The sequence below is a fragment of the Varanus komodoensis genome, unplaced genomic scaffold (genome assembly GCF_004798865.1).
Source record: "Varanus komodoensis strain SLA01 unplaced genomic scaffold, ASM479886v1 scaffold10, whole genome shotgun sequence".
Classification (NCBI taxonomy): Eukaryota; Metazoa; Chordata; class Lepidosauria; order Squamata; family Varanidae; genus Varanus; species Varanus komodoensis.
The window spans coordinates 14,257,911-14,282,892 of record NW_025335269.1 but is presented as its reverse complement, the minus strand read 5'-3'; the positions used below and the strand labels follow the sequence as shown (position 1 = coordinate 14,282,892).

At 42.2% G+C, this 24,982-nt stretch overlaps 1 protein-coding gene across 1 annotated transcript; it reads left to right on the top strand.

Annotated features, from left to right (window-relative positions):
• Positions 1-5,934: 5,934 nt before the first annotated feature.
• GPR141 (G protein-coupled receptor 141) lies at positions 5,935-19,387 on the top strand. The gene is made up of 3 exons (XM_044419136.1): positions 5,935-5,997; positions 14,459-14,617; positions 16,758-19,387. The coding sequence occupies exon 3, from the start codon at positions 16,778-16,780 to the stop codon at positions 17,699-17,701; it is 924 nt and encodes a 307-aa protein (XP_044275071.1). The 5' UTR covers positions 5,935-5,997; positions 14,459-14,617; positions 16,758-16,777; the 3' UTR covers positions 17,702-19,387.
• Positions 19,388-24,982: the final 5,595 nt, after the last annotated feature.

The window sequence follows — 24,982 nt, the reverse complement described above, 5'->3', positions numbered from 1 at the left end:
AAGGAAATGGTGGAATGGGTGCTCAAAGTTGGGGAATTCTGAAGCAGAGGCTTGTTGGTGGAGCTTCCTTCCTTCCACGGCTCAGAGTGGTATCCATGGTCTGCACAGAGGCAGGGGAGGCTGGCGGCTTTAATATCAGTGTATCCACTGTGTGTTGAAGTCTGAACTTTTAAGTTGCTTTCCCTGGGGATAGGGCTCACTACCATGGGCAACTTCTTTACACTTCAGGCCAAAACCCAGAATGGATACGCTGCCGCACAGATGCTGGCTGTTAGGCTGTTGTTTAGCTGCAAAGATGGCAGTACATCATGCATCTTCAGATCATGAAGCCATGTTTGTGCAGTTTAAACCCATTGTTGGAACTCAGGTGGCAGGGGCGGGGGATGCCCTTCATAAGGTGACCCCAAATTTCATATTATGGGAGAGGGAGATAAATATCCCCATGTGCCCTTTCTGCACACTACACAATTTTGGACACCTCTCCGCTTACTTGCATTTTTTACAAGCTAAACAATCTGTTACTGATCCCTTTCCTCACAGGGAAGTTGTTCCTACTTTGTGATCATTTTAGTAGCCCTGCTCTGATTTTTTTCCAACTCAGTAATGCCACTGCAGGTGCCCAGAACTATGCACAATGTTCTAAGTGCAGTTGCACCAAAGATTTGCATAAGAGACTATGATCTTGCCAGGTTTACTTTTGTTTCCTAACTCTGCCAAATTGTAGATGTATGTAGAAGTTCCTCAGAACTAAATTTCCTCAGTACTATGGTTCTTCCAATTTTATACTGAGAGGAGAGAAGCTGTTTTTCTCTTTAGGCACAAGTTTAAGCCTGGGCAGATTTATGAGGACTGGTCAGTTTCAGTTGGAGAAGACGTCCAATTCACCAGTAGCAAAGAAGTCTCTCATTAAAACTTCTTTCACATGGAGGAAGAACAGGTTTTTTATTGGAGTAAATATGTTTGAACTAACTAGAAATGTGCAGGAAAAAAAGAAAAAATGCACAAAAAGTGTTTTTCATTTTTCTCATGGTTTTTGGAAAACAAAGGGGAGGGTGGATTCTCAGTTCCTTTTTTCCAAGTCTTCACATCTCTAAAGTTGGCTACGTAAACATTAACTAGGGTGAAAAAATTACCCTAAATATAGAATACAGATGCAACTCTGAACAAAAGCATTTCTTTCCAGCCCTTCACTCTAAGAATTCACTTGCTGCCTGCCTGTTTGTAGGCAGGAAAAGAAAACATTGGGCCTTGTCGGCTCAAACCCTGGACTCACCAGCTACCATTGATGAGACAACTCTGAAGCTGTTGTTTAGCTGCAAAGATACATCATGCATCTTCAGATCATGGGGCCATGTTTGCCTGGCTTAAACCCATTGTTGGAGCTCAGGTGGCGGGGGATGCCCTTCAAAAGATGACCCCAATTCTTCATATTATGGGAGAGGGAGATAAATATCCCCATGTGCACATTCTGCACACCACATAATTTTGGACACCTCTCCCCTTACTTGCATTTTGTACAAGCTAAACAATCTGTTGTTGAACCTGTTCCTCACAGGGAAGTTGTTCCTACTTTGTGATCATGTTATGGTTCTTCCAATGTTATACTGAGAGGAGAGAAGCTATTATCCTCTTTAGGCACAAGTTTAAGCCTGGGCAGATTTATGAGGACTGGTCGGTTTCAGTTGGAGAAGACGTCTAGTTCACCAGTAGCAACGAAGTCCCTCATTAAAATTACATCAGCTTAATAATTTGATCCTGAGAATGGACACCTTTTGATAGCTCCCAATGGAAATGGAAAGAAACTGCTAAGTGTTTTGGCTTGGGCCAAATGAATCACATGGAGGAAGAACAGGTTTTTTATTGCAATAAATATGCTTGAACTAACTAGAATGTGCAGGAAAAAGAAAAAATGCACAAAAAGTGTTTTTCATTTTTCCCATGGTTTTTTGGAAAACAAAAAAGCGGGGGTGGATTCTCAGTTCCTTTTTTCCAAGTCTTCACATCTCTAAAGTTGGCTACGTAAACATTAACTAGGGTGAAAAAATTACCCTAAATATAGAATATAGATGCAACTCTGAACATAAGCATTTCTTTCCAGCCCTTCACTCTAAGAATTCACTTGCTGCCTGCCTATTTGTAGGCAGGAAAAGAAAACATTGGGCCTTGTATATATTAATGTGGGCTCAAACCCTGGTCTTTCAGACACAGGTCTTCTTAGATGCATTCTTGCCAATCATCTGGTGCATGCTGCTTCGCTGTGCCTTGGAGACTGACCACTGACTTTTGCAGTCGTTCTTGTGTACTTCCCTACACAGCAGGGCCAGTACTGCCACAGGCCAGAGTGAAACAGGACCCTCAGGCAGTTACTGCTTTGGAGTGTCACCAAAGAGCAGACACTCTCTTATAGTTATATGGGCCATAATCCTACCGCCTCCCAGCATCATCTGGGAATATCTGGAGTCACAGCTCCAAGGTCCTGCAACCTCTGTGCTGGCACTCTGACGCCTGCCCCGGTGCCCCAGCACCTCACAGCCTCAGATAGGAGGAAAGTGGTGTGGCAGGCAGGCGAGAGGGCAGGGCCGATGGATTATGCCATGTCCGGATGGCACCACTCGGCGGACTTCATTGGACAGCCAGAAATAGGCAGCGGGATGAACCGCAGGAAGTGAGGCATGGCGGTAGTGGTGACAGCTGCCATAGCACCTCCTCTGTGCATTGTACGCACGGAGGACTCCACGTCTGGAGGCCGTGTTGCTCTTGCATTCCTACAGCCAGGGACAGACAGGCGCATTGAGAACAGAATAACATGGCTGGCCTGGGATCCCGTCTCCCATGATTGCTGCTGCTGCTCCTCAGGCAGCACAAGAAGTGTGGCTGGCCCTGCTGCGCAGCATGCTCAGAGGGCACGATTGAGCATTACTCACCAGAACAGAAAGCGGAAATGTTGCCCACGCTGCTTTGGACAACAATACGTTCCAGCTATCTCATGCACTGATGTGACACCCTGATGTGCGATCTAAGAGGCTGCCTTGCTTAAGGGGGGGGGGGGGTAGACACACAGAAAGCCCTCCACATGTTGTTGGCCTGCAACTTCCAACAGTCCTAATCAATATGGTCACATGTGAGGGATGATGGGATTTGCAGGTTAGCAGCCTCTGGGAGGTCGCATGTTCCCCACCTCCAGCATGAGGCAGTCCCCAGCTCGTTTCTTTTCTTTTTTTAAAAAAGATTTTATTAAGATTTTAAATTAATATTAAAGACATCAATCATCAAATACATCAGACTTACTGGGTCAGCCCCCTACCACATATCTTTTAACATTCTTTAGTCATATTCAAATCCATTTTTAATAACTTAAAAACATCTTTAAATCTGAGCCAAGTCCCGTTTCTCCAGCCAATAATAAAAAAAATCCCATGTTTGATAGAAGTCCCAGCTGGTTTCTGTGGTTTAGAGTACTTGGGTGAGTAAAGTGCATCCATGAGTCTCTCTCTCCATTTTGACCACTCTGGGACAGCAGCATCTCATGTGACCTTTAAACAATCAAGTGCTGTCTCCAACTTCCTGATGATGATCCTTCATAGCTCCTGCATTCATTCTACTGATTGCATCTTCCATCTCTCTAATTCTTTTGTTTGGCAGAGAGTCTTGCAGCCTATAAGATATAATAAAGGGGGAAACGTGGCAGATTAGGGGAAATTGATGGGGCAGAGCTCGTTGAAACACACATCCAAAGCATTAGCACCAATCTGGGGAGGGAAAGCTCCTCACTCTTGCAGTGTGCTCACGTGCCACCAGCTCTGTTCCTTTTTAAGTCTAATCATACCATGGACACTAACAGCAGCTGTCCACAGGGTGGGGATGGCACGTGGGTGAAGGAGCCAAACCGCTCCCCATGCCCACTCCATGACCTCTCTCACCCTCAGAAGCTATTAGCTCAGCTAACCCCTCCCTTAGTCCCAAAGCCCCCATTGAAATCCACGCCACCAGCAAAGTGCTTTTAGCCCAGAAAAAAAGTGTCAGCAGATCTCCCTGAGGTTCTCCCACATCTTGTGGTTTCTTCATGAGCTCTCTCCATCAGCTCTGCCTATCTTTGGGAGCTCAAAGATAGGCAAAGAAGGAGGGGCTCCATGGTGACAGAAGCAGAGACAGGACCTGGTGAACCACTGAGGGCACCTCTTCTGCCCACATGCTGCCAACCAGACAAAAGGCACCAGAAGGGAATTGAAGGTGTCTTCTAATGTATCTCCAGGAGAGGAAGCTAAATAGTAATGAATGCTATGTACATCTAAAGGAGAATTGTTGCCTAAAAAGTTTACCTTGTGGACGCATATGTAAGATGCTTGTTCTTTCTTAAAAGTTCCTGGTTTTTCTGAATATGTTTGAGAATCGTTTCAGAAAGAAACTAATTCGTAACCTCCCAATAGATGGGCATGTGAGTGGGATTTGGAGATAAAAATGGGTCAGTGGAGAATATAATTGCCATTTGCAAGCACCATGGTCCCTATCCAAATCATGCCTGAGTGTCCCTCCACAGTAGGACTCTATCATTTATGGGCTTGCTATAAATGATTATGTTGGATATACCTGACTGGCCCACATTAAGCCGGGGCAGGGGGTTCATGTCCCTAAGTTTATCAGTGTAACCAGAGCCTCCACACAGTTAGGGATCAAGAGGAATCCCTCTCCTGAGCCTCCACCCCCACCCCACCAAACCTCAGGCAGCCCAGCCTCCCAAGTAAGTGCTGAATCCACCTGAATTCAAATGTGCCAGCTAGCATTCACGGTGAGAGTTTCAACCCGATAAGCAGCTGTCATTGCTGCCTGGTCGGCCAGGTTATAAAGTGGACTCTACCATGTGCTCAGGGTTAGTTACCATTTCATTGTGATTGGACTTCATTCTTGAGAATAAAAATAGTTTTCCTTTTCTCTCACTCCAGACATGTTTAATTGGGCAAATTGTGCCAAAGTCAGACACATTTTGTCCAACAATTATAAGAAGTTTGCTTGGCCCGCAATTGATGGTGTGATTTACTCAGCAAATCTTTTCCATTCTGTGATTGTACTGGAGGAAAATAGCGCACACAGTCTGAGGAATGCTCTTCATAAGGCCCATTGCCACAGGTATTTTAAGCACTCGGCTGTGTGCATTCTCAATAACATCTCCTTCAGTCCATTGTGCAGTCCAGGGCACACTTTGAATTTTTTTTATGTTCATTTCTGTATGCCAGGCTGAGAAACCATGACAACCGCTTGCCAGACTCTGAGCAGTACTTTTTAAAAATCCCCTTATGCCAGGCATTGGAATCTCTGTTATCGCAAGTGAAATATCTGAAGATAGGAATTATTTGCTCAGGGCTAAAACCTGCCAGACCTAGAAATTCACACCAAGCAGCTGGTCTTCCAATTCTGACAGGAAAACCAACTACACCCATCTATGAATGGCATTAAATAGACTGCATGTTCACCTTCCTCTTGAAAATCGAAACACGCACTCACCTAGGGCAGGCCCCCACATTTGCAGGGGTTGGGGCACAGGACCCTCATAAAAGTGGACAAACCCTTTGCTTCGTCCAAAGTCTGAAATGTCGGAGAGAATTTCCTCTCTGGATGGGCAGGCCAGAAAGGCCTGCTTTGGAGGCCTCCTTTTCTCCCCTTTCACTTCCTGTCTCTCTATGGTGATGATTTCCTATCATTCCTATCGAGCCTTTAACTCGAATTTTTAAATTAATTGGCTTTGTGGCAGTTTGTTATGGGTAAGTATAGGTTCTTCATAACCCAGATGTTCACAACCTGGGACTGCTTGTAATGATGATGCTCTCAAATAGCAGACCACAGGCTGCAGGGGTGTGAGTTCCTTTGTGGTTTTGCAGTGCCTATGGTATTTTAGGAACAATGAAAAGAGCACTCTTTCACACAGCCTTTGAATTTTCACTTAGTGGACTACTATTTTACGCTCCCTGAGACATCTGGATTTTTCAGAGTTGTGAGTGCAAGGTAAGCACTTTAAAATGTATTTAACTTTGGTAGTTTGTCTTGCCAAAGCAACCAGGCAGAATAAATAAAATGGCTGTTTCAGGATTAAATAAATGCCGAGGACCTGAAACTTGGAAAACAGGTAGATTACTAACATAGGAACTATTCCTTTCAGAAAGGAAAGGCACCTCCTGATCTTAAATGAATACTAGAAAACTGAGATAAGCCATAAGCAAGACTGAATTAATCATGTTGAATTTACTCAGCTATCTCTTCTGATGCTCATGGGGGAGTTGAATTGCCTGTACTTTATTAGAGGGAAAGTGAGTAACAGAATGGGAGCCAAAGGAAATGAGTTAGAGGAGAAAGAGATTCTGTTATGAACTGTCATTCATCTGTGAATTTATTTATTTATTTAAAACGTTTATGTTTCTGCCATTCATATTTTTTTTAAAAGCCTCTCCTTGGATTCCCTAATATCTGTGGATATTCACATTTAAGTAATGCTGAATGCTCATTGTTGATTTATCAGCGTTCTCAACTGAGCAAAGGCTTCCAAATGTGTTCAGCAATTCAAGCCTTCAGACTCAGTTTTAGCCCTTGTGCGTTCAACCAAGCACCTAAACAGAGCTTCTCTGTCTGTTTCAATTCGTGCAAGGGCTTGATGCACATTGTAAACTAACATGATTGTATTGCCCTGGCCAGGGTCAAGAAGTTCTTGTGATCCCAAGGAAATGATTATGCCAGTTTCCATGTTTATTTGCAAGGCGGCATTTTGTTGTTGCAATAAAATACAAGCAAGCTTGCTAGCATTTCTAAAGCATTTAGCAGCAAGTCACTTACACAACAACCCTTGTAAGGTAGGCTCTCATCAGCTTAAACAGACGGGGTCAGCAGAGCCTCCTCAAAACAGTCTGAACAAGAGCACAAAGGAAAAGGCTAGCTTATATAGATTACATGTTTACAGCAGCACGGTATACAGTAAGCAGACAGCAAAGAATGTTGGAGAGAGATGAGTACAATGAGAGATGAGGTAGAAGGGACACGGACTGTTTACAGAAGTGCCAGGGAACAATGAGGGACAGGGGCCAGAAGGGTCCCTGCCTAGCTGGTCAAGGTCCCATGGTGGAGGTCTCCCCTTCTCTGTGAGGTCAAGACAATGGGGTGTCTGGCAGCAGAGCATAAGCTCATCAACTGCAGATTATGTGAAGGCAGATGGGTACTGTCGGGGCCAATAAGGGGTGGTTTGAGGAAGCAAAACACTGAAGGGTGGTCATCCTTGGACCCATTTTATCAGACCCTGAGACAAGACTGCACAGAGGGAGAAGCTGCTAAGATGCATACGAAAATGTATGACATTTTTCCTATGCTTCCTCCACCCATCCCTTACATTTGATTATCACTCCTTCTGCTAACAAAATCAGGTGGTGAGTACCGACAAGATTGTAGCCCAAATGGGGCCACTGAGAAATTAGAGAGGAATCCATGTTTGGGAGATCCCTGATAGTTGTAGAAATACATTTTTTAAAAACTGAAGGTGCACAAAAACCACATCCAAAAAAACAGTCCAATAATGTCTGAGCATGCTAAGCAACCAAGACAGTGACTGCATATGCCAGTAGAATGAGTACAGTGTGAACATTTAAACCTTGGAAAATAAGTGTGATCACTTCATTAAACAGCTAATAAGCCTCTCGAAATTAAAAATGGCATTTACACTAATTATAGATTGATTTGGTCTAGCTTTCTGAACCATATAAGAAATAATAAATATGGATTTATCAGTAAGTTTCCACTTTCCCTGTATTTAATCCACTTCAGAGGCTACAGAGTCTTTGCTGGGGAATTGATCTATTTGCCCAAAATGCTTTCTTGCCTAGATTTCTCATGTGCTCAAGTCGGCCTTGAATTGTTTGTGAACGCTTGTTTGTCTAATTGTAAGTGATGTTGGGAGTTTGTGGAAGAAAAGGAACTTCACTTTACATTTTGGTTCATCCAAATAACTAGGTTTAGTAAAACTTGTACAACAGCAATTTCAGGTATCCCTGACCTGGGGCTCTGAAGTGGACAACTGGGGACAAGTGTCTCTGCCCCCAAATAAATGCCTCTTGCTTAAACAAAATTCTTATACAGAAAGAAATGGAAACTTCTCCAATTACTATATACATAAATTACAGCAATCACAGATGTACCAATTACTACAGAGTTATCTGCTTCCTTTGATATTAATTTATAACAGTAACAGACTCCCTTTTGTATCAAAACAAAATGTGTGATATAACAGAAATAGACCACATCATGGGTTATCACAGGGATGTGTGATACTACATGAATCTTCTCATTAATGTATACTACTTGTACATACATATGCTCTACTTTTTCACAAGGCAGGTCTAGTTGACCAGAAAAAATATTCAAGATCTGAACATCTGCTTCTGCAGAGTTGTAAGCTGGAATATCCAGAGTGCCATGAGGTACCCATCCCTGCTGTTCAGGAAGTGCTGAGCAAAGTATGGTCTTTGGGATTCAGTTAAAGTCTTGAAAAGCCAGGAGTTCATTTTAAAGGCAATCACTACAAAATCAACAAATTACTTTATTACAGATGTATGGAGAAGTCTGTTCCTCAAAGTACATGTTTTACAATCTCTGGTATCTTCAGGTAGAATAGGACAAGTTCCTGCTGGAAACTCTGCAGAGCATAATGAACTAGATGGGCAATTGGTCTGATTCATTGACATGACATGGCAACTCACCATGTCCAATCAACTATGTTGTGCAAACTCAGTACAGCTTCTGCAGGATGATTTACTTTCACAAACAAGCTACCCAGGGACCCATGCCTTGTTTTAGTGTTATGGATAACCATGATGGCTTATTGTGACATTCAAACCGAATTGAACATCATAATGGGTTGTCTGGAATGGCTAGAGTCAGCTGGCCAGAATAGTGAAAACTTCTCAGTGCCCTCTGCACCATGTTCCTAAAAATAATGAAAACAGTATTCAGAGAGGGTCATGAATGCATCAGGTGCTTCTTTTGTAAAAATTTCAGTCCTGTTTAAGTACAGAGTGAATGAAAGCTGTTAGGAAATTTGTGCAATTAATAGTTTGGCTTGAAAAAAGGTTTGGACTCTTTACTGCCCTGCAATAAGATTTGCATAAATTTCCCCTCCATGTTGATATTCTGACTTAAAAGTATATCATTTTCCCCTCTGTGTTACTGCTTTCTCATGACATTTAGTGATCCCAACCTTTGCTCTGTAACATATGTGTATATGGTACTGCTAGCAACAGAGGGAAGAAAGAAGCAGGGAAAGGGGGGAAATCAAAATGGCTGGAAAGAAGGTACATTGGACTTTAAAAAGGAGGATAAGGGAGAGGTAAAGTGCTGTAGTAGAAGCTTTGGACAAGGGCTACACTTGGCAAACTATTGGAGAGGGAGGCTTAGATTGCCTCTCTTATACAAGAGCAAAAGTGTCTGGTGCCTTGTAAAGCTAGCAAGCATGTTCCTGCATTAATAAGAGCTTGGAAAATAATCTGATGTCATGGGGTGGGCAGAGCAAAACTGTTTGGCAGCTGGAGGAGAAAAGGTGCTTTTTGGACAGATGTTCTTACTAAGTGTGACATGAAAAAGTTATTTGTAAGTGCTTGCTAACAGTGTTCCGTGCACTTTGGCATTGAGTCATGCAGGCCACATGACCACAGAAACTGTCTGCGGACAAACTGGCTCATTTGGCTAAAGAACAGAGATGAGCACCGCCCCCTAGAGTCAGGCATGACTGGAATTAATGTCATGGGAAACCTTTACCTTTAGCAAGATAAACCTTGTGGGAAGGATGAAATTGTCAAGGACATTGATGAAAGTGATATGAGCATGTAATAAATACTGGCAAGTCGGTTTTGCACAACAACACAATCCCCTAGAAAAAAAGTTTACAATGCATTCTTGTACTCATAGTGGTTCTAAAAATGAATTTCATTGGGTGATCGGATGTGGGTGGGAGAGTTTCCCTCACAACAGAAGGGGGCTGACATAGGACAAGGAAACAGAGTTCTGCCACAAGGGCACTTGGGATACATGCAGGAGCTGGGGGGAGAACTGAAGGGAAATGCGGGGGGAATGAGCCACAGCAAGCCAACTTGTTGTCTGTCAAGTTAGCAAGTAAACAACCACTGCATGGGGACTTATTCCCAGGGTGGCTTACCATGATGCGTGAACACCTCCAGTACAAGGAAGTCTGTGTTCCTATGCCAGTAGCAGTGTTCTGTCACTGAGGACACACTTGTGTGTGCTGTGTGATGCCTTTGCTTGGTGTAAGTTGGATAACTATGTAGCAAAGGTGAAATTAGCATGTTGTGAATGTGGGTCATGGATTAAAGTTTACAGAATTGTGGATGAGATTTTCTCTTGAGGTGGTGCATAAGCGGTATTCCTGCAAGAGACGGTCCCTTGATAATGGGCCATATTAATTTATGACTGTACTCTTCCTTCTCCCTCTGTACTTCTTCACAAGTAATTTGGCAATTTATAGATGCTGGAGTATGTCAGACTGCTTGGAAATGTGTAACTTCAGCTACGTGCATTCTAGACAGTAGCTACACCCTGAAAAGCAACAGTACCTTATAAGCTGTTCTTGTGGCCCGTGTTGTTTTCTTCCTCAGCTGTTGCCCTCAAAAGCGCTCAAACAGTAGGACATACTTGTAAAAGCAATATTAAAGGATATGATCAAATAAGGTGGCATCCATGTAGCAATCACCACACAGTTCCTTTTTGTTTCAACATTCATGACTGTAAACAGGCTTTAAAAGAAAGCATTTGGTCACAGGCAAAGCACATTGCTACAGCAGAGTAGAAAAAGGCTTCTGGCCTTACAGATACCAATAAATAACCTCATTGGGCTCAATCTAGATGTTAGGTCATGCATGCAAGTCCAGTCAAGCAAACCAAATAATGTATTAATATTGATTTGCATATTTTATTAGCCCTGTCCCTGCACTCATGCACACCAAACACTCTGACTAGTCCAGTGTTGGGACTGAGCATTCATATGTTTTAACATCATGACTTTTCTGTGTGGTCCTCCCTCTTTACCAATATCAAACTCATGTAAACAACTTGAACAAAGTAGTTCCACTAGCAAAAACCAGCCCAAATTGTTCTGTACTGATGCTATGCTTTAACTCATGCTTCCCAACCTAGCACCCTCGAGATGTGTTGCTTTGCAACTCTCATTATCCCCATGGTTGGGAATGGTGAGGACTGCAGTCCAACACACCCGGGGAAGGACACTACTTGGGGAAGGTTATGCTAACCTGTGACCATGAGTCATTTCAAAAACTGGATAGTGGTGACTTTTCAGCTTCCTTCTGTGGTTCTGATTGTATTAGTGGTTTGGCAGACTAAAAAGCTGCAGATCATGCCACCAATAAACACCCCAGTAACATGTTGAAAAGCGGACACTCTGTAAAATCAGTCACTTCATGCTGAATTGAGAATGTGGCTATAGACGTATGCTTTTGAGTTTGAAGAGCTCTTTGTGTATGTATACCTTTATTAAAGAGAATCACCCAACCCTGAAAAAATATAGTGAATATACTGGTAGTCCCTGGGTTATGAATGCCCAAGTTATGAACAACCTGTACTTACAAACATATGGACTGCCGTAAATCCTATATGAGTATCTCTATAAAAAGCTATGGATATTTCTAGGTACTATGCAACATGTCTGGCAACATGGCATCAGTCGCCCTGTAGTTCCCTAGAGAATACAACATTTACATCTTTTAGTTCTGAACACTGGCTTCAGCCAATGTGTTATGGGACATCACCAATGTGTGTGGGAAACGTAGTTCCCCTGTGGTCTTTCTTTAGAATTTTCACTTGTAACCAGGCCCTTAGCTGCTACAAGGCCATTTATAGTAAGTAAAAGAAAATGGCTGTAGAAAGAAGCCTACTTCAAGAAAGTGACTCCAGCAGCCTAGTCAAACCTTGACTCTCCAGTATCAGGTCCATCTCACCTCCACCTCCATCCTCTCATCCATCATCATTCATATCAGTAAATGTTAGGCTTAATGTTACGTCAAGAATGTTCTGAACTGTTTTAAAAACTGTTTCTTTTATTTGTTTTTTAACAGCACAGTACTCTCTTCAGTACCTGTAGTTACTTTATTATTACTGTATTATTATCATTATTACAATGCTGTACTGTGTTTAAGATGTTCAAGTGAATATGGAAGTGTTCCTTAGGTGTTTTGTATGCATAGAAAGCTAAAATATATACAGATACTAAGACAAACATTTGGCTTACTCATGTGTTCTGACTTACATGCAAATTCGACTTAAGGACATTTTCAGGAATAGAACTTTCCGTAACCCAGAGACTACCTGTACTTCTTGTAGCCCCTGAAACAGGGTGTGTCCTTCCTTCCTAAATTTGCACCCTGCAAATCTGTTGATAAGGTTTTTCTCAGAATGTTGTGTCTGAGAATATAACAAGAGAGAAAAACAGTTTGAGGTGGAAGCCTGCAGGGGCTTGCTGTGATGCACCACAAAAAATAGTATATTTCAAGGGTATTATTTGTGGTTATGAGATTCTGATGTAAAATTCAGAGCAGGATTATTTCCCCATGTTCTTTTCTTTCTCCTCTTGATATATCATGCCTACATCACATCTCAGGGTACTCTTGAAATGTACAAGAAGTATCATCACAGGTTATACTGCCTCTAGGAACTCCTACTATCTCTATTTAAAAGCACCGCTGGGCATCTTATATTTCAGCTTGCATACTGTGATAGTGAGGAACAACAGTCTTTCCTTGTGCCATTAGCCATGTAAAAATATCAACTACCTCGGTCTTACAAAAGAAACTAAAGAACATTGGCATGCTCAGGATATTGTTTAGTTAATGCAAGTTCTAGTAATTCATAATTTTATCTGATGGGGTGAAAGAAAGGAGGTATCAAACCAAGCTTGGACAATGACAAACGTCAGTGAGGAGGAGGAGGCGGCAGCGGCGACAAAATAGAAAGTCAGGAAGGCAATTCACTACTTTTCTTTATTATCACATTCAGGTTTAATTCCTTCACGCAGACATTGAGAAGTTATTAGAAGGGTTCTCTGGAGCAGCATCCAACCGTTCTGCATCTGTGGACACATTTAAAAACCACAAAATGGCTACCCTCCTCCTCCTCCTCCTCTTCTTACATTGCATTTATATCCTGCCTTTTTTTCTCCTGTGAGAAACCCAAGGTGATGTAGATAGTTCCATTTTATCTCACAACAACCACCCTGTGAGCTAGGTTAGGCTGAAAGAGAGTGACTGGCCCAAAGTCACCTGGTGAGCTTCATGGCTGAGTAGGGACTAGAACCCAGATTTCCCGGGTCCCTAGCCCAGTACTCCAACCACCATACCACACTGGTTCTTGTAGTCACATAAGGGCTGTTACTGGGGCCTGGATTTTCAAAAATAAGTTAAAGAGGGGGTTGCAGGGAGAGAAAAATAGGCTGGAGGCTGAGGGGATGGAGAAACAGCACAGCTAGAAGCAGGAAGGCAAAAACAGGAAGGCAAAAACAGGAAGAAAAAGGGGTAGAGAAAGAGCAAGACAAAAGACTAGGAAGTAATAGAAGACTAAGCATTTTTGTAGTTTTTATTGATGTACTGTTTTTTTGGAGGGGGAGAAAGAGAGGAGAGCTTTGTAGCCACTGGTCAAGGTCCCAGTGGGCGTGCTGGTGCCCATGGGCATCCCTTGCTCTAGTGCAGTACAGCCCCTCTGGGGGTGGTGAAAAGATCCAGGGGGCAGTGATTGGTTGTTTTAAATTTGCAGTAGAGCAATAAACCTAATACAAAGAAAGAGGCATGGGTTAGGGTAGTAGCCCAAGGGTGGGGTAGTTAGGGTAGGGTAGTAGCCCAAGAGAAAAGAGTAAAACAGCCCAAATATGTTTGGGGACCACTGATCTATAGCCTAGTGTCACTTTAACTATAGAAAGATTGATGAGCAATTGCATGGTGATGAGGAAAGAATTGCTGCAAATTATGGTGGGACTTCAATGAAGGCACAGAGAATGCTCACAGAATGCTCCCATCAGAAGCTTTCCTCGTATATTCTGCAAGGGTGCTGCAGCCCACCCAAGCACGACATGTACAGCAAACAGGTCTGCTGTAGGAAGGTTTCTGTGTGTACAACTGAACATGCAAAGACTTCCCAGGTGCAGAATCGGGGCAGTGCAAGCTGACACACATGGCAACAAGGGCAGGGCAACTCAGGGGCCACTAACTGTATGAGCAAAACATCTGAAGGAAGCTGAAAGAACTGGAAATACTGGTGCATTTTTTATGTGAAAACACTGAAAATGGTTGCAATGGACGTGCTGTCTGTGGTGAAAGCAAATGTTTATGTGATTATTCTTCCGGTCCACCTTTACTTTTAACATACAGCTTTTACTTCAGATACTGATATCTAATATTTATTCTTGTAATTGTAGGTAAAACTTCTGGCTAAGAAAGAACTACATTCTTCAGCACTCGGTGTTTGAAAATAGGTCAAGCTAGAACCAAGAGAGAAAAAGGCTGGAAGCAGCAGGAGAACTAAGGGAGGTTGCTGAAAGGCACGACTACATTTATCCTCCACTTAGAAAATTCAGGTAAAGAACTACAAGACTACTAACAAAAGCCTAAGCTAGGAGCAACCTTTCATTTCTGACATTTGATCTCACTTTCCAAAAATAAGCAAAATAGGAGAGATGCTGGAGTAAAAGACATTAAAATCTCATTCTATGTCTGCACCTGATTTGACAAGACTAGGGCCTCCTATGTACATTTACTTAGCTGGAAGTAAATCTCATTGAATTCATTTGCACAACACACTCACCCACACTGGTTATGATTTTTGGTGGACTGGCTGTTATGCAAATACCGCACAATACATCTGACAGATAATGGGACCCACCATGTGTTGTTTGCCTCCCCCAAATCCTGTGGATATGCCAGGGGACTCTGTGGCAGGACTGTCTTGCATGCTCCTTTCACCCAGAATGATTGTGAGCTGATTTCAGCCTGCTGGGACTTTTTCCCCTTTAAGCCCCCCACCCCCAAATGGTGAAGTCTGGCTTAACAGTTGGCTTTCCTGATCTCCAGTTTGACAGCCACTGTTAACCCCTTCAGAGTGCTTGAGTGGTACATTGCTGGAGCTGTCAGTGGTTGGCAACATTCTTTTTTATTATTCTTGTGCGCACAATGTACAAAAATATTTTCATTTTGTTTCTCTTGTTAGCTGTCAAAAGGCACAAGTGGTCTTTGTTCATGTGGTGAGGTTTATACCTTTTCTAAGTGAGATTTTGTTTGTTTGTTTATGCTCTGGCAGCTCAACGTGATGCACATTTAGCAATTTTTCCTGAGATGCTAGCTGTTAAGGAAAGTGTAAACATCTTTTCACCCCTTTTTCTGGGGAAAAGGAGTGTTGACAGCTAGGTAACAAAACTTTGGGTCCCCTTTAAAACAGGGCTTTGACAGGGTAATGAGTAGTTTTTGACTTGGAATTGTTCAGAAGCCATAGACAGGGACCTTCAGAAAAAAGAGGGGAGGGGAAAAAGCCATGGCAGGCCAAAAACTGCTTGCAGTTGTAGTGAGGGATGCCCTACCATTGCCAGGCATCCCAAAATGCCAAGTAGCACTTGTGAGGTAGCTGGTATTTGTAGTAACCTGGTCAGGCTTGGCAACTCACTAGTCACTTCCCAGTTGCTACAATGCAGTTGGACACTTGGGTTTAAATGATACAGCAACCCATTGTGGGTACAACGATCCCTAGTACAACTAACAAGTTGTCAGGGTAGCTTTTGCCCATGAACAAGAGATTTTGCAGGAAATGCTCATCACCCACAATGAATTGTCATGTCATGCTACACAAACCAGTCATTGAGTCTTAGCTTCACATAGCCATGCAAAGGTTTGGGCTACACATTTTGCATGGCAGTTACAACACCTTGAAAAACTTCCTCCTTTTCAATATTATTTCTAAACACTTCCTTCAGATTTAACAGCTTTTCTGCAACACATCCAATCACAAAATCCCACAGCTTCCCCATGAACTGTGATCTTACAAAAATAATTCCCACCTCTAAAATAAAAATAAAAAGTTAAAGAGATTAGCAGTGACAAAACATTGCAACAATCTTGACCCTAAGACTGTTGTGCTATGAAGGGTGAATGTGACAATGTAAAGCAAAAACAAGCAGAAAACAGGTCAGAATCTACTGGTAGAATCTTCTTTGGCTAGGATTTCTGACTCTCAAGTGTTTAACAATAGCAAAATGACCCGATTTGTACCACGTCATTAATCCAAAGATTACTACTTGTGTCTAAGTCTCTGAATGAAAGCTCACTTTCTAAATATGATAATTGAAAAACAGCCCTGGCTCTTTTTTCTTTTTCCTGCCCCTTCTCTTTGGTCTTTAACATAAAAGGGTGACACTCTTCTATCTAAACTTGAGTAAAATTGTTCCCTTAAAGTGCAGTCCTATCCAAGTTTAAACAGAAACAGAGTGGAGCATGCTGGGAGTTGTAGGCCTTTTTTCTGTCTAAATGTGCATAGGATTGCACCCTTTGTGACATAATTTACTTTAGCCTTACCTTCAAGCAGATTATTATGATCATTTTTCCCACATGAGAGACAAAAGATAACAAATTGTTCTGGTTTCTTCCATGTTAAACTATACACAGAGCACAGCTAATCACAGTGAGTCATTGACAATTTTAATGAAATTGGCTTGCTTTTTTTTCTTCTAGGTCATGACCATCCTAGGTCCATGGCTACTGAGAATGAAACCCTTAACATGACATCAGGGCTGCATTCACTGACAGACCATCATAACACTGGGAATGCTTTTTTGATCATAACATACACAATAGTGTTCATTGGAGGTGTGACTGGAGCCATCACAATGTCATTTTTGCTACTGAAAATGAATACATTATCAGTGACCACAACAGCGATCATAAATCTGGTAGTGATCCACAGTCTCTTTCTTATAACTGTGCCTTTTCGGCTATATTACTACAGCACAGACAAGTGGATCTTTGGATTTTTCTTTTGCAGATTTGTAAGCATAATGGTCCATTTGCACATGTACCTCACCTTTCTATTTTATGTGATTGTTTTGGTTATCAGAGGCCTTATTTTTTTCCAATGGAAGGACAAGGTGGAGTTCTACAGAAATTTGCATGCTGTAGCTACTAGCACAGCTGTGTGGATCCTGGCTTTGCTTACCATAGTACCAGTAATGTTGCTTTGGTATGGACAATCGGGGGATTACCATGACAGTAAATGTTTTACATTTCAGCAGGAGTTCAAGATGGACTCAGTGAAAGCAGTGAACTACACTATCATTGCTGTAGTGCTTATTATAACTTTAATCCTTTTGGGCTTGCAAACTTTCATAGTCCTAAAGGTGGTGAGAAAGGTATCGGGATCTGTATGGTCACATCAAGAATTTCGAGCACAGCTGAAAAGCATGTGTTTTGTATGTGTCATCATTTTTTGCTTCCTTCCTCATCACATTTTTCGGATTTATTACATCCAGTATGTGAATAATAAGCAGTATTCTGAGTCTCATATATACAATGAAATCTGTTTAAGCATAACTTCCATCAGCTGCCTTGATTTGTTTTCATTTGGGATATTTGGAAACAAACTCTTGAGGCAAAAAATCTGTTCATGTTCATGTTGTTAATGTTTTTTGTGTACTTTTGTAAGACAATCTTCTACCTAGTAATGATGTCACCTATACACCTTTAAACATTTCAGAGTGAAATGTAGATGTTATAAATTCTATGTATACTATTTTTTAACATTCTGAGGAAAAAGATGGAGAACTCCCAAAAGATACCCAGCAACCATTTTAGCAACTGCTGGAGGAGATTAGATTGAGATGTCACCAGTATGTGGATGATACTCAACTTATCATCCCCATTCCCCCAAATCCAGTGAGCTGTTGGGTGTTCTGAATCTGGCCCTGGGTGTGGAATGGACTGGAAGAGAGTCAATATACTCAGTCCAAATAAGACAAATGTACTGTTAGTGGGTGGTTTGTCTGCTGAATTATGTTGAAACTATTCTGAAGTAGGGTGCACACTCCCTAAAGCAGAGGTGAGCAATTTTGAGAGGCTGGGGAACACATTGTTCCATCTTAGACCACAACAGAAACCGCTGCACCGGCAATTTTGGATGGTACAATACCAAGGGGAAAAAAGCTTCCTCTTGACAGCCAATTTTGGCAGTCTAACCACAACAACAAGCAGCATGACATTTATAGGCTATTAGCTTTGAAATAACCCCCCCCCTTTTTTTTTGGCTGCTGCACCACCAAAGTTTGGGGACATGCCATTGAAATTGATGCCACTGTACTACCAAATCTAGGGGCAAATTCAGCAGCACAGAAGCAAGGATTGCATGCAAAAAAGGATAAGGGAGGCTTTATGTGGCCTGCGGGCTTCATATTACCCACTTCTGCCCTAATGGATTGGGTTTGTAGTTTGGTGGGGCTCTTGGGTCCAGCATTGTCACTGGTGGCCTCTGTTTTATGTTTCTGTAGCACAGAGCACCTTTTATCAGCTTGAACAAATATACCATCTAAAACCCTATCTGAATGGAGTGAGACTAGCTTCAGTTATCCATGGTTTGGTATTCTCTTATTTAGATCACTAATGCGTTATATGTAGGGCTACCTTTGAAAATGGTCTGCAAACCATCCAAAATAGCGCAGTGAGATTGTTAAGAGGGGAATAGCGGATATGACTATATTACCTCTGTGCTCTGTGATATGCACTGACTTCTGGTCTGTCATCAGGCACAATCAAAGTGCTGGTGTTAACTTTCAGAGCCCTAAATGGCTTGGAGCCAGGTCACCTGAAGGATTGTTTCCTTCTATCTATATCTACCTGGATTCTAAGATCATCCTCAAAGATCATGCTCCAGGTGTCCCCAACAAAGGAGGTGAAGTGGATGGTGACTAAGTTGAAGGCCTTTCCAGAGAGGTCTCCTATATTGTGGGCTTTTCAACATCATGCTTTTTCCTGGCAGATCCTTTTTAGTTCTTCAGTTTAAAAAAATGGCAATGTATTCGTTGATCTTTTACTATTGCCAGTTTTTACTTTTAGTTGTGTTATGATATATTTTATAATGTTTTTGGATGTTATGGCTTTAAGATTTGTTTTGCAGACCACTCTAAAAGCTTCTGCTGGTGAGCAGTTTAGAGATGTAAGAAATAAATGAACTTCATCACAGCTAAAGAGCTATATATTGCTCCTGTTTCGAAGCATAATGTGAAGCACAAATTTTAGTTTGTATAGGAATGTATAAGTAAAATCATCATCATCATCATCCTATGAAATCATTAAAAGTTTGACAGTGAATCTAACTACATGTCTGCCAATGCTCTCATTTATACGATTTAAGATCTAGATAGCAGGAAAGGTTTCCTCAGCGTCAGAGCAATATGGCAGTGGAACCAGTTGCCTAGAGAGGTCATGGGCTCTCTCACATTACAGACATTCAAAAAGAAAGTGGACAGTCATCTGAGCAGGATGGTGCAAATTGGTGACCTGCAAGAGCAGGGCACTGGACCCGACAGCCTTCTTGGCCCTTTTCCAACTCTACTGTTCTATGATTCTATAACAAATGCCTATGGTCTTTCAATTACTACACTTAGCAGTTTATTCACATAATCAGGCAGAAGGTATGCAATAACTTCAACATGCTTTGCATCCAAAAGTACATTTTCAGTCCTTCTGTGGCATACCTATATACTTCCCTTGAAGAAATGGAAAAGATGTTACTTGCTTAGGAACCTACATTCTGTGAAATCCCCTTTAGACTAAACAAAGGTCCAAATGTGAAGTTAGTCTGCCTACTGCTGTGCTGAAAGTGTCTTCCACATTTTTTCAGCTTTTCTCATACAATTCAATAGAGAATAAATCAAATTTCTTTTTGAAAATGAAGGTGAAGAAAATTGAGCAAAAATTCTTGTGGTTTGGGTTTAGGGTTTAGATGCTTACATTGCACTGCACCTTGATTAACACTAGATCCACTATGCTGATGGAAGTGGAACCCAGCCTCTCCTTCCCATGGCAGCCCCTACAGCCCCATGAAAATGCTACAGTGAGAGCCAAGAGACCCTGCTAAATAAGGTTGAGCCTGGGAGAAGGAATCCCCAAAACAGGGCAAAGGAGCCTTCTGTATACCCTTCCATATGCCTTTTTCTCTCAGAAAATTAATCCTGGATCAAGGCCTTACTTATGAGGTAGCCAGGCAGTGTTTAGGACTGTTCTGCCCTGTCATCTCTTTGGCTGCCCACAACCTCCTTAGCTTCCCGCATTTCAGTGAAAGCCAAAAGGAAGACATCATGGGGAATTCCTCCCATATGGCTTTTTAAACTCAGGAAGCTCAGGCAGCCTGGAAGAGCAATGGAAAGATTCATACTAAAAATAAAATATATACCCAGAGCACCCTCAGCCTCCTCACAGTGATTATGGATGCTCAAAACAGCCCAAAAGAGATATGAAATCTCCTGAAAATGAAGCAGAAAAAATGGATCCCTCCTTCAATGGGGGAAGAAAACTTTCAGAAAATTGGAGGACAAGTTTTGAGACAGGACAAGCTCCACTTCTTCCCTGGAGCTGGGCACAACCTCAGTGCTCAGATTTGCTACAGTGCTTTGGGGGAACTATTATTGGCGCTAGCATTAGAAAGAAGATGAATCCAGAAATGGCCCTCAGAAATATAACATCTGCAAGTTCCCAGGGACGGTGCTGAACTCTGAAGCAGGACTACTATAGATGAGCCAAAAAAAGACAAGACAATCTCAGAAAAGTTCTGAAATTTCTTTCTTATTCCTCTAGAAATAAAAGATTATTCTGCAAAATTTCCCGGGCATTTTCTTCATTTTATTTATTTATTTTTTATTTATTAAAACATTTTTATGCCGCCCCATTCGCCGAAGCCTCGGGGCGGCTTACAACACTAGATAAAACAATAAGTTAAAATATCCATATAAAATAATCATAATTTAAAACACACATTATAAAATAAGCCGCCCTGGCCAGATAAAATTCAATTGTGTTAGCATTTAAAATGTTGCTTAAATAAAAAGGTCTTTGCCTGGTGCCGAAAAACAAATAATGACGGCACCAGGCAGACCTCTCTGGGGAGCGCATTCCATAACTTAGGCGCCACCGCTGAGAAAGCCCTTCTGCGAGTAGCCACCCTCCTAATTTCTCTCACGGAGGGCTCCCGGAGAAGGGCCTCTCCTGCCGATCTCAGGGGGCGACTGGGCAAATATGGATGTAAGCGCTCCTCCTGATTTAATTTAATCAGGTCCTATCACAGATTGGGAGAGGTCCAGGCCACTTCCACTTTTTGAGGCTGCCCTGGTATATTGAAAATTGAAGAAATGCCAAAAAAGGGTCACAAAAATTGTTAATATTTTAAATGTTTATATTAGCAAATGAGTGCATTTCACACAAAACAAACTATTGAACACTTTGTAATTCTTAAAAACTTTATTTAACAAGTGCTCTTTAGGGTTTTTTTCCTATATAAATTCACTAATTATGGTGGTGGGAGGACTGGTTTTCTTGCAGTGTCATAGTTTATGTTAATCATAGCAAGGCCATTCATAGGATCTTGCCCCATCGCTGAATGGTAGTAATTTTTGGCCTGCTTCAACACACTAAAATTTGAGGCCCTGCATGAATTTGAGACCTGGCCAAAAAGGCCCTCCTGCCACCTCTTGATAGGCCCTAAATTTGATTGGGAGTGAGCTTCTTTTTGGAGCAATATTAGATTTGGACCATTGTGGAGAATGCAAAATAGAGGTGAAACTATTTCTCCTTGCAGCAGTAGCCTAAAAAACCCAAAACCTCTTAGTGAAACAGATGCTGTGCAAAAACTTGCCAATGGTGAGCCCTTCCTGTGAGAAACTATTGGACAACATCTCCTGCCACTGTCTACTAATTTCTTTCCTCACCTTAGCATAGCATGTAGAGTAGAAGGGGGAAATTGTGCCACTCCATTTGTCTTTGGACTACAACTGAATTGCATGACATACTGTAAATATGTATAAGCTGCCTTTCCAGACCAAATCCACCTAAAGCAGTGAACATGCTAGTTTAAAAATGCAGCAATACAGTCATATTAAAATTAAAAATATCAAAACCAATCCATATCAAAAATATCAAAACCAATTGTGTAATAGATAGTACACAAAACTTTCTCAGAGCCATAACCAGTGTGGTATAGTGGGTCTGGGACTTAGGTGATCTGGTTTCTAGTTCCCCACTCAGCCTGGGAGCCAACTGGGTGACTTTGGGCCAGTCACAGGCACTCAGCCCAACCTACCTCACAGGGTTGTGGAGATAAGATGGAGAGCAGCAGGAGAATGATGTAAGCCACTTTCGAGTTCTTTAAAAAAGGAAAAGGCAAGATATAAATTAAATAACAATAAAATATTTATTTGAAATAGTTGAGTTTTCAAAGCATATTTAAAACTGCAAGGGAAGGAATCAACAATTAATTGGGAGGCTGTTCCAATACAAGGCCACTGCTGAGAAGGCCCTGTTGCTAGTGCTTGCCAGTCTCACTGCATTTCAAGATGGGGCAGTGAGTAAGGCCTCCAGTAGTTCTGTTAAACCACAAGTAGGTTCATATGGTACAGATAATTTTTCAAATACTCAGAGCTTTAATGGCCAAAACCAGGATTTTGAATTAGGCCTAGAGACACACTGCTAATCAATGCTAGAGCTACAAAATCTGTGTAATGTGTTCTGATTACTTGACCTGTAGAAACAGTTGAGCAACTACAGACCAGTTTCAAAGGCATGTAGCATACATTATAATAGTCTAATTCTGGATGTAACTAGGATATGTGTGACTAATACTAAATCTGCCTTCTTTGGTTAGGATTACATCTGGCAACACAGACTAAGGTGATAACAGAGTATTTTCAACCTGCAATTCTGCAGACAGCTCTGAATCCAAAAGAACCCGCAAACTGTGGCCTTGGTGCAGGGAGTACAACCCCACCCAGAACTGGTTGCATCCCTCTGCCTAGATCTGTTAGTTTTCCTACCCAAAGTATTTCCATTTTATCTGTATTAAACTTCAATTTGTTCATCTTCTATCTGTGTTCATGTTGATTCTACAGTCTCCCTAGTTTTGCAGGCAAATGAAAGAGGAAGAGCTGCATGCCATCAGCATTCTCTCTAGTAGTTTCATTTGGATGTTGAAGAGCATGGGAGAAAAGATTGAGCCCTCTGGCACCTTGTATACCGGATATCCTACAGTATGTTCTAACAGTTCACTCTAGAAAGACCAGAGCTATGGATCAGAAGAACACCCCCTCTTCTCCTCCGTCTCTCTCCTTCTTTTCCAGAGAAATGATTCAACAGTTTCCCTTCATTTCGCAAGTCAGCTGATACAGAGAGATAAATCCTTGCATAACCTTCGGTTTTCCTTCTGAGTGGTCCATATCCCAATTATTCTCTTTGCTTCTCTTTTCTGATTCTTCCCCATTCCAAATTCTTTGGAACTCCCTCTTGCTTTGTAGCTGTATCTTGATCTTTTATGCTTCTTCCAAAATTGCTGCATTTCCTCTAACATCCCTCTCCAAAAATCTCAAATAATCCCCTACAACAGTCTGTTTCTCCCCCATTCAAATATCCCAGGTAGAAACGTATTTCTTTCCCACAACTCTCTTCCCCATAATCACATACAATAATGTTGTTTGTTTCCCCAAACTTGGGTTTGTCATGTGCTGAATCAAGTGGCTGGTCCAGGGTTTCTGGACCAGGGATTTCTGGGCAGGAGTTAGCCCAGTCGGCCAGGGGAGGTGGGCAATCTCAGCTTGTCGAGCTGGCACTCAACATGTAAACAACCCACATGTTCACGAGCAATAAAACTAGAGTCCTTTATTGCTACTTGTTTACAAGATTTACAACTCAATAGATAAGCTCTTTAGCTGAGGTCTTTGAAATGCAGATATTAATCTTCTAGTGGTGTCTCTCCCGGAGCCCACGTGGGACTAGCTCTCTCGGTCACGCCTTTCTTCTCTCTCACATAACAAGCTCTGCTTTTGCTCGTATCTTCTTAGAATTCTGCGATTGGTCGCTAGAGAAAGTCAACCACGCCCCCTGCGTCTCCTGTGTCGTGTTCAGGAAGTTCAGCATCAGTGGGAGGAGGGGCAGCCTGCTCCGACTCTTCCTGAGTAGAACTTGCGGGGTCTTTTCCCTCAGGGCTCTCTTGCTTTGATGTGGGCTCAGGTGTTTGCTCAATGGGCAGGGAGTCAGGGGGAGGTGCGGCTATCTGCTCAGCCACCCCCAAGCTAGGTTGCGGGGTTGGCTTTTGGATACAGGGTCCCAAGTGCAAGACCTCCTCGTGAGGTGCTGTCTCTGTCGGGGCTTCAGGCACGACACAGCTGGCTTTCCATTACCATTCAGGATACAAGCACAGCATCCCTGCCCTATGAAAGCACATGTCCCATCTTTGGTACCCAATATGTAGTCAATCCTTAGTCAGTGACTGAGTACCCTAGATCCTAATCCATGACCAGGAAGCTGAACAGTAAATAATTACTATTCTTTTCCTTTGAGGGATAGGAGCAATCTCACATCACACACTTGCTTCCTCATAGAATGGTCTGGATAATATAGTTCTCTGAGATGGCCTTACAACTGTGCGCCCAACGAGAGAAATTTGCCACAGAGGTGTGGCGAAACCCTAAAATGAAAGTTCCATTCCAGTTCTATCAACCATGATGGTTTGGTTCCCTTGACATATCTTGAATGTGGGGCCCAAGAGCTGACACATCAAGTGTCCCTTGTCTCCAAAGAAATATACTGGCCACTGGATGGACTAAAACATTTGTTCCGGCCTCCAACTTCAATATGGCACTCCAACGTACACCATTTAGATTGGTCTGATTCCATATGGAGAATGCACTGTAGTCAAGTTCTCTGGA

Excerpts from the sequence above, each read along its gene's own strand:
- GPR141 (XM_044419136.1), top strand. The coding sequence starts at position 16,778 with ATGGCTACTGAGAATGAAACCCTTAACATGACATCAGGGCTGCATTCA.